General features: G+C 30.3%; 1 protein-coding gene across 1 annotated transcript; it reads right to left on the bottom strand.

The window, feature by feature from the left end:
* Positions 1 to 647: 647 nt before the first annotated feature.
* LOC114184028 (1-aminocyclopropane-1-carboxylate oxidase homolog 1-like) lies at positions 648 to 3,267 on the bottom strand. The gene is made up of 3 exons (XM_028071256.1): positions 2,590 to 3,267; positions 1,758 to 2,079; positions 648 to 1,092 (listed from the first exon to the last, which is right to left on the bottom strand). Exons 1-3 carry the CDS (start codon positions 3,117 to 3,119, stop codon positions 844 to 846), a joined length of 1,101 nt encoding a protein of 366 aa, XP_027927057.1. The 5' UTR covers positions 3,120 to 3,267; the 3' UTR covers positions 648 to 843.
* Between the last annotated feature and the right edge of the window lie 7,564 nt (positions 3,268 to 10,831).

Below are 10,831 nucleotides of genomic sequence, written 5' to 3'. Positions count from 1 at the left end.
GACCCAAATTATTCTATAACTTTCTCTTTCACTTATTGTGTTTTTCAAGATCGTACAACTGTAAGGATGATTAGTTTTATTACGGATCATGAAGGATTGTATTACTTTAATAACTTGGAAACTAAGATTAGTATTAATAGACAAATGGGTACGTTTTGTCTTTAGTCATGCACTACTTTAGTTTTCTCAAATTTGACTTCTCTATTGTTGGTCTATGATATCTATCATATTTTTGTTCTAAAGTCTATGCTCCCTCTTTTATTTTCCTTTTCATTGAATCATTTAAACGTGATATATATAAAATTATAAAGTAGCATTGTGCCACATATATTTCTAGTAATAAATATAAAGATTGTTCATCCATTTGATTTAATTTATTATATAATATTTGAGGGTATGCATAAAACTTTAGTATATATGGTACTAAATGGTTTGTAATTTTAATAATGACTTTAAACACGTTACATAAAAGAAGAATTTGATTTTTTCTATCTTATTTGTCAAATTCTATACGATAAAAAAAAACACAATTTAGAAAATTTAGTAAATCCATTTTCAATTACTTCACAAGATAGTTTCAACACTGAAATAAATTCCCACTTTTGTTGATCACCAAAGATAAATTTCTCCTAAAAGAAAAATGGAGGTGGAGGTAGAGAATTGTTATTGGATGTCTTTCTTCTCATAGTTAAAAAGCATAAAAACAAAAACAATACTAGTACATGTAGTAAATCATATATTCCAAAAGGATTTAGTTAATACACCAAAACGAGATGTAAATTTCCACATAATAAAGATTACAACAAGATTCATGAGAAATAAGAGTGGACTCCCAAGTTTAATTCAGAACCTGAAGGGGTCCAAGGAAGAGTTTCCATCAAGGCCCTTTGCATAATAATGTGCCAAGTAATCTTTTATGGCAGTGTCTCTGTAGATAGCTGGGTTTTCTTCTGAAACCAGTTCCTTAATTGGACCATACACCTTTGATGGGTCAGATGAATTCACAAAGAAGCTTGCCACAGAAATTCTTGGACCTGTCTTCTTTGATAACACCCGGTGATACACACTCACAAACCTCTCATTTGTAATTAGCTGCACCAGTATCAAACAAACTCATAAAATCTATCATCATGCTTTACAATGTTTCATCAATATGGATTAGTTAGTTTACAGGGAAACAGATATGACAAAAAAGTTAGAAAGATTAACATTTAATTAAATAAGTATTAGTTCAAGATATGATTGAATAATATATAAACAGTACAAAAGGAAAGCAATAGAAGACTCAACTACTTGTTTAAAAAAATTATTTGTCACATTAGTCTTGCTAAGATAAATCATAATGAACTGAAGAAGTCAAGAAAGGGTGGTGGAATATATAAGATACTTTGAAGCATTGAAAGTCATAGATGAAGAAATATACTATCATATCTTAGACCATTCTAAGATACTTTGAATCATTCTATTAGTGACTACATCTGCACATATTTAAATCATTCTAAATAATTCTTTGATCCATTTTTCATTGATAAATTATTAGTGTCACAAATATCTTTCATAGGTGCTACCCCAATTTTCTATGATGCCGTATTTGACCCGTTTGCTGGTGTCAGTAAAACTCACCAAAATCAGAAAACCTTATGCTTAATATTCTTTTTTATGGTTTCCAATAGTATCTGCATATTTCTTAGAAAAAGAAACTATCAAATGCATTCGAGTTTCTAAAATTTAACAGTAATAATGTAGAATTATTATACCTGTAGAAGATCTCCCATGTTTACAACCAGAGCTCCATGCACAGGAGGAACATTGATCCATTGATTCTGATGAAGAACTTGAAGACCACCAAGTTGGTCTTGTAGAAGTAAAGTCATGAAGTTACTGTCTGTGTGTTTGGAAGTGCCCATAGTTAATTCAGGTTGAGGACATGCTGGATAGTAGTGACCTAAGATAAAGAGCCCTTCACCACAATTCAACTCTTTAAGGTAAGAAGCATCAAGTCCCAAAGCCTCTGACAATAATTCAAAGATTGTAAAACCCAAATCCCTTATTTTCTTTGAATATTCAATCAAAATATCCCTGCCAAAGAGTAGTTCACTCATCAAAGATAAATAATTCAAATAAACTCATATTGCAAAAGATTAATTAACACTGAAATGTACCAACAATTGTCACAACTGACTAGGAAATGTTATGCCAGTACGATATTACTGACTTGTGAAGTAGGTTTGTATTTTATTATATACTAAAACTTGATTACCTTAGTCAACATGATCTAATATTCCTTATTTATGCCGAACATATACATTTTAAATCTGAAATTAGATATTAATAGTGTTTCGTTCAGATAATCGGTGTCACAATTAATCCAACAAACAACTTTGAAGGACTCTGATATCATTTTAAAAAATAAACTTTAAACTTACCTTAATTTTATAAAAACTTGTAAGATGAAATTTGTAGTCAATTATGGACTAAAAATCTACCTTAACTCTGGCCGACAACATAATATCTCTAACTCATCGAATCATAATTATCATATAGTTATTTAATAAAAATCTTAAAAGTTTATCAAAATAAAATTCTCACCTGCATACAGATGGTAGTTCTTCAGGTTTAGGTGGAACAGGAGCAGCAGCCAAAACAAAAGTATCTCTCCAATTAGTAGATTGATCACTGTACAAGCTAAGGTTGGAATAATACAAAACTTTTTTCTTCACATCCCTAGAATAGAACCCTTTTCTTATCTCAGTGTCTTGTTCATGAAATCTACGAATTCCGTCAATCATCTCATCCAAGACACTGATAGGAATTCCATGGTTAATCACCTGGAAAAATCCCCACTCATGGCAGGCACTTCGAATTTTCTGAATCAATTCTGCATGAAGATTTGAGTTTCTGTCTTTGAGATCTATGATGGGAACTCTCAAGTTGGAATCAGTGGCTGAAGTTTCAAAATCCAAGTTCACAGAATGGAACATGCGAGGGATCTTTGTAACTCCACACTCTACAAGCCCTTGAACTCCAGCTTTTGAATCATCAAACTCTTTCAGTTCAGCTTTTCTATCATATGCAGAATCATCTATTTTCTCAAACTGGTTTGAGTTTTCGATCACCATATCCAGATAGAACAACTACAAGAACAGCGTTGACTACCTCAAACACAAGTTGCAGAACTGAGAAAAGGAAGAGATTATGGTAGTCAACAAGGGGAAAGAATCATACATAGTAGTTTGAACAAACTTCATCATTATCAAATGTAAACCGGGGAAGATAAAAAAACAAAAAAGTCAGCTTTTCATAAACTTTAGACACAAGTTAAAAATAATAATTTAAAGAAATAAAGAAATTATTTACAAATGAATATCAACTAATCTTCACTAATATAAAACCTTTTTTTAAAAAAACAAATTCTGTTCAAAGAATGGTTAGTTAATTATTTATTTCTTTTGTCTTTAATAAAATATAAGACACCTTATAATCACTCGTACCAACAATAATAATTAATTTAATTGAATTTGTAGAGATATTACTTTTTTTTAATATTATAGAGAGAAATTAAGATAGACAGCATAATAATATTAAGGAAAAAATATATAAATAAGTATTATTTTTAAATTTAACTAAAATTTTTATAATTTACTAATATTCCATTTAAAAAAAGTTATCAAATATTCAAAATACAAATGAGAAATATATTGTAACCGAAAAATTATTTTAACAAAAATAATAATTTCTTATAAAATTTACCTTATACTAAATAAATAAGAACACAAAGAAGTATCATTCTACAAGTAACAAAGTTTGGTGAAAGGGACAGAATAATAGAAATAACGATGAACCAAAGTTTTCAAAGACAGAATAAAAACGTGATTGTTTTTGTGGCATGTGTAATAAACTAACAATATTTAATGTCAAATAAGATAATAATGATGTTGGACACACTTTATCTTGATACAAGATATCTTCAAATAAACTTTTCTTAAAAGAATCTTAAAAAGTAAGTTTTCTAATAAATTAAAATTAATATATACACAAGTTATTCAGTAAAAACAATTTATATAAATTATATTTTTTAATTTATGCATAAAGTAATTTTAACTCGTCAAAAAATGTATTTTTGTATATTCTGTTTTATAATACTAAAACTCCTTTGAAATTAATTTGTTGAAACACATGTTCTTCAAAAATGTACCTTAAAAAAATATTCGTAATATGTTAAAAGTTTGTACTAAAATACATTTAATTCTCTCTTAATATTAGTAATATTAGTAACAAGTGCTAAATATTGTTCTCTCTTAATGGAGTTGTTCAACATATGGCAGCTCTCACATTCAATAACTCAGGGTATACTGCAAAATTTCCAAAAATACAGTGAAAACTTTTGTTTGTATATTTATCAAACAGTTGTTGTGCAACAAAAAATTAATATGGTGTATTTACAATTTGTTAATATTTGACTTTAATCACTTCATTCTCATACATTATAAATTATCTCAATTCCATACTCATGTTAAAATCAACTCACAAGAATACTCAAATTTTATTCCTAGGGCCTTTGAGCCTATGATAACTCATCAAATTTCAATCCCTTGAATCCTCAACAAGTAAAATCATGCATTAATTTTAATAGTCTAAGATTACTAATGAACCAAGTTTTATTCCTAGATGCAAGCATCCATTAGGTATTCAATTTCATGTCTAGATTTTAAAGATATCTCCTAACACCTCAAGAATCACAAATCAAACATGGGAACAATCCACATCAAGTATTAAGCATGGAAATCAAATACTAACTTGAATTTGAAAGCCAAATATATATATATATATATATATATATATATATATATATATATATATATATATATATATATATATATATATTTGTGTGTGTGTGTGTGTATGTGTGTTCCTGCGGAAATAATAACAGAATATCAGGGAGTACAAATTAAATCTTACCCAACTGTCAAATCTTCAGGATGGGTATTCTTCTACTCTTCATCTAGATACATCCTGGTAAAGTAGGCGGACTGGGCAGTTTTTGGGACTGCCAGCGAAAAAGACTCTGACGATCAAGTCAGCAAAAGCTCTCTCAAGTCAAATCACAAATTAGTGAATTAATGAATTGCGTACCTTTAATTGTTGGGGTCCACATGTATTTATAGAGTTATTAATTATGTTTGACCCTGCTTTATGGGTTGGCCCTTTCTTTACTGTATTGGGCTACCGTTTGGGCTGCATGGGCTTGGCCCAGGCCCAAACACCAGGTTTGTGACTTGGTACCAGAAGTCCAGCTGTTATCTCCTAAGTTTGGAGTAGGCGGCCCATACTCATGTGCGTTGTTTGAAGTAGGCAGCTTTAGTCGTTATATATGTGTCGTCTTTTTGTGTAGTTAACCAATATTCATTTTTGTGCTAAGGTTATACGTTGGCGGTTGGGGTTTGGTAGCTAGTGATGTCGACCCTATTCGCCTAGTGTAGTATACCAGTCCCCCAGCCTTTGGCAAGATAAATCTTGTCAAAGGTTTGCGTTTCATGTTTTTTGCAAGAAAAATTACCCTTTTCTTGGTATTCCTTGGTGTATGGTAGTCCCCCAGTTTTGAGAAGTGGAAACGTTGAGAAGACTTTGTCAGAAGTAAGTTGGAGCAGGTGAAAAGACTTATGTTGTCAGGGGTTTCCTCGAAGGGAGTTGTATGATCACCATTAGTTGCGACGTTTCGTATTCTTAACATTTGAGCGGGAAAACTTTTTGGGAGTGCAATTTGTCTTATAAATACTGGTTGATGGCAAGAATAGCATATTCTGCTTCATTTGCATAATTATGAGAAAAGTGACTCACTTGCATTTGTGTTTGTCCAACATATATCCTCTTTTTGTCGTCATCTTTCTCTTGTATAAGGTATGTCTAGTGATAGCAATAGTACGTCTACGTCTGGTTTGGGTAGTGGGAATGGAGAGTCAGGGTATGAGGGTAGTGACCATCTCACCTGAGAGAGAGGGATTTCGATGGAAGTTATTCTTGAGACTAGGGTGGATCCGGCAGAGGAGGTGGCCGAGAGCGATTTGCCGGCAAGGGCTGGATACAAGTGGGTGGCCTCTAACGTGTGTAACATCCGACCGGATATTACGAATTTAAATAATAAAATAAAAAATTAATAAATAACTTCATTTATTAAAATATCATTTCCCAAAATGGTAGGAAATTTAAAACTTTATTCCAATTATCATATAATAAACTTTATAACCATAAGTCTGTGCTCATAAAATTCACATAAAATATCCATGTCTGATAAAGTTTACAATTTAATCAAAACATAGTAAAATCATCAAAACTATGATAATCCCGGTCTATCCCCGCTCCGTCTTTAGGCCTCACCAGATCCACCTATAACATTATCTGCTCCCGTGTACCGCATACATGATCATCGTCAAACACAAGTAGATAGGGTGAGCTAATAGAATAAAACATATGCATACAAATCATATGACCGAGGGAGTTCATAGTAAGAAAGGCGGGTATGCGTGTCCGAATTCGAGCGAGGAGTTCGGATGACGGACGAAGGAGTCCGTGAAGCAAGACTACAAGCGGGATAGGCTTGTAGGTTGGACCATGAGCGAGGAGGGTCGTGGAAGCACATAAAGTCCCAGTAATTGAGAGTGCATGCATGAACTCATAGTGTTATGAGTGGGGAATGGATATTTTATTGTAAATGATGATTAAATGTTTGGGAATTATCGGGTGGGAGTAATTCATATTTATTTATATCTGTGTGCATAGCTCACCCTAACTGTTTGTGTGTGGCGATGATCGGGTAACTTGTTATCCGGGAGCAGATGATGTTGCAGGTGAGCCTGGATCCACATAGTGGCGGAGAGTGGGAACCATGGCATGGGAATATTATAAATCTTGTTATATAATTTCTATGTAATTTTAATTATCGAATTTTACTGTTTTTCTGGATCTTTAAATTGTAAAAGGGATTTTGGACTATTATGACTCTTAATATTTTATGGTGGAAGTTTAAGGTTTTAAATTTCCCACATTTTTAGGAAAATAGTTTATTAATAAATGAGGAATTTATTTATGTCTCGTTTATTTTATTTATTTCTAAGTAATATCCTACCGGGATATTACAGCTTACTGCCAGGTGGTTCATGTTCAAGAATCAAGAATGCATAGAATTGGTATGCGTCGTTGGCGGCTATGAGTAACCCGTCAGGCGATTTCTGGAAATTTTCCACAAACACGAAAATTCAACAAATATAGGAAACATTCATGCATTTCATACCATACATCATGCAATTATTCACAAAAATAAACATTAACGTGCTCAGCTCCTCTAACCTGGACTTTCTTGCTTAAACTTGAATATTCTTTAATTCTTTCTTGCTCCCAAATGGTTTGCATTGGTTCTCTCCAATTAGCCTCTATGCTTCACTCACAATCCAATTCCACTCTGAATTCTCTCTCTCTCTCTCTCTCTCTCAAAATTTCATAATAATGGCAGCCTCAACAAAACCCTTCTCTCACCCTTAATTAGTCACTTTAATTGGTTCATAATTAAGGTTAATGGCCAAAACGAAAATTGGCATTAACATGACCTTAATTTTCATTCAATACATAATTTAGTGGTTATGTTTCTAGCCTCATTGGCTGCTCCTAAGGCTGCTAGGGTTTCTGGCTTTTCATATTCATTCAAAAACTAATTTTAGAAAAAATAGAGTTTAATTTGAATCTACCAAGAATCAAACTCATAACCATGCCAATTTCTAATTAATGCACAATCATCCAACCAACTGATGTTTCATGATAATTCTTATAATCCTAAAATTATATTATCCTTCAACATGATCAAGCATATTGTTAAAATAATAAACAATTAAATAACACATAAATGGTATACTTAGACTTGAACTCAAGTTCTCTCACATAATTAAGTACTCTCAACCATTTAAGCAAGTACTTTTATAACTATCAACGGTTCATTTAAAGCTTCTCAAATATAATTCTAATTCTGTTAATTACACAAGGACTTGAAAAGCTTCCAATTGCCGTTGTTTTACCACATCGGCGAACTACACCTTGTCTACAACATGTAATCGCTTCTCTGAAAAGGGTTTCAGCTCGATACGTAAATGGGAAGTGTCAAATTCACTTCCATGGTTGCTTCCCTACTTCTCCTTTCTCGTTGCCCTAATCTTACATACCAGAGGGACTGTGGGAACTAACAATGGGTAGAGATGGCAGATTGGTACGTATGATAACAATTTAGGGATTTCCCGTTTCGGCATATATGACTTTTTGTGCCAATTTTCGCCTTAATCGACATAGAAAGTGAAAACTTTCTATACAATTTGTATTTATGTCGATTCCAAAACATACATACTAGTCTTTGGAGTATTGAGAAACAAAAAGGTAAACATTAATATTTTTCATTGATAATATACAAATAAAGAGGAATAAGTAGGGATGTCAACAGGACAGATAGGGTACAAGTAGTAGCTTTCCTATACCCTACCCGTTAGATAAATATTCGTCTCGTACCCATACCCATATCCGTCGGGTATCCGTTATGCAGGTACCCGCATAAGTTTTTAATATCCACGGGTATCCACGGGTACCCGCGGGTATTTAAAAAAAATATAAAAATAAAAATTTAACAACATATTTTAATCATAAATTCAAATAAAATACAATACATAACATTCATAAATTTTAAACAAAGTCCAAGTAATCAATTTAAATAGTGTTGAATGACAATTTACAAAGAAATATTTTTTTTTTAAAACTAATTGATAAAAGAATAACTCATTCAAAATCAATATGTTAATATTTTAATCATGCTTTTTTATATCTTTTTAATTTAAATTAAAGTATAGTGGGTACGAGTATCCACGAGTACGGATACTATGATACCCGTATCCGCCCCATTAACATACGGGTACTAAAGATACTTGTACATGTTATCCACAGATATTTATTTACAATGTCCATTTCTAACCCATTACAGATTTTATCCAAAAATACTCGTGAATACCAATTTTTTTTGACTATCTCTAAAAATAAACTTTTATAACATAAACGATACCAACCAAATAATAACCCACAAGTTGTACAAATTCTAAATAATTAAAAATATGAACCGAATGCTATTAAAAAAATCATATCTAACTCATATAATCTATAACTAATATATTTCAGGACCATATATTAGAATACCTTTAGAAAGGACAGAATAATAAAATCGTCATTTAAAATAATATCATGATCACATGATTATAAATATATATTTATTTTATTATAATATTAACAGCTCATTTTCTAAATTTGCCATTATTTCATATATATTTTATTTTCTAAACAGGGTCATCAAATTGCAAAATATCAAGAATGATAAATTTGTTGACTTTCCTAGTTATTTTCTTAATGATGATATTTTCTTTTTTATAATTATTTGATGGCAGAAAATTTTTACAGAAAATCCATTCATAATAAATTATATAGTTTTCCCCGTAAATAAATTTGAAGTTCTTAATATATGAAACCAGTTTTATTTTGAGTACCTAATCTTTTTTTCTTTTACAAATTCAGTGCCGTAATAAGTAAATATTTTGGTTTAAGTTTTATTTTGTTTCTTGTATTACTTCTATATATATATATATATATATATATATATATATATATATATATATATATATATATATATATATATATATATATATAACATGATTTAGTGTGTTCATAAATAATGCATTAAGTTCTTTATCTTATCTCTAATAAGAATATATGTTATATTTTAGAAAGAGATTAATTGCTATATTAGAAAGTAACTTGAATAATAAAAAAACGAAATCTAAAAGTATTTTAAAGGATAAGTTGAAAGAATCAACTTAATAATAGTGAAAATCAAATATAATTAAATAGTTTTCAAAAACTCAACCAAAATCTCTATAATTTATCAGATAACTAATTTTTAATATATATATATATATATATATAAATATATATAAATATATAAATATATATAAATATATATTACGGGTGGCAAAAGGGACGGATTGGGATGAAGATTTCAACCCGTCAATCCGTATTGACCCGTCCAGTCCAGCTCGTCAACTTGTCGGGCCAGCCCGTCCTAGCCTGTTGGTCTGTTTTAAAAAAATAAAATAAAATAAAAATAATTAAAAAGATTAATTTTTTATATTATATTTTTTAAATATGTAAATATATAATAGTATTATAATTTAAATCATTAACACCTACAAATTAAGTTTCAATTATTAGTTATAACTGAATAATTTAATATGTAAATCTAATAATTATTTTAATTTATCTAATTAAAAACATTAACTAATCAATTAAAAATTTTAAAAGTATTTGATTTGATTAAATATGCCTTTAATAATAATTTATATGTAACTATAAACCAATTTTAAAAGTTAAAAAATTAAAAAATTAAAAATAAATTAAAAAAGTTTTAAAAAAAGAAAAAAAGTGGACGGACCAACCCGGCCCGACCCGTTAGCCTGTCCAATACAAGACGGGTTGTGATTCTTAGCCCGTTTCTGTTTAACAGCCAGTCCGACCTGACCCGTTTTTTACAGGTCACAAATGGATCGGGCCAAAATAGGCCGAGCTGACACGTTTTGCTACCCCTAATATATATATATATATATATATATATATATATATATATATATATATATATATATATATATATATATATATATATACAAACACTATTCTTCTCCTAGCTTTCTTACTTTATTAACATGTGAAGGGAGGGGTTATATTTTGAATGTAAACCATGAATTAAGCAAAAGTAAACATA

This window comes from Vigna unguiculata, chromosome 5 (genome assembly GCF_004118075.2).
Source record: "Vigna unguiculata cultivar IT97K-499-35 chromosome 5, ASM411807v1, whole genome shotgun sequence".
Taxonomy (NCBI): Eukaryota; Viridiplantae; Streptophyta; class Magnoliopsida; order Fabales; family Fabaceae; genus Vigna; species Vigna unguiculata.
Note: the sequence above shows the minus strand (reverse complement) of the source record. Positions and strands in the feature narration are given on the sequence as shown.

What these genes read in the sequence shown, in the direction of transcription:
- LOC114184028 (XM_028071256.1), bottom strand. Translation starts at nt 3,119, where the DNA reads ATGGTGATCGAAAACTCAAACCAGTTTGAGAAAATAGATGATTCTGCA. An exon ending in GAACTACCATCTGTATGCAG is followed by an intron (nt 2,080 to 2,589) that starts GTGAGAATTTTA and finishes ACTCTTTGGCAG; the next exon opens with GGATATTTTGATTGAATATT. An exon ending in ACATGGGAGATCTTCTACAG is followed by an intron (nt 1,093 to 1,757) that starts GTATAATAATTC and finishes ATACTGGTGCAG; the next exon opens with CTAATTACAAATGAGAGGTT.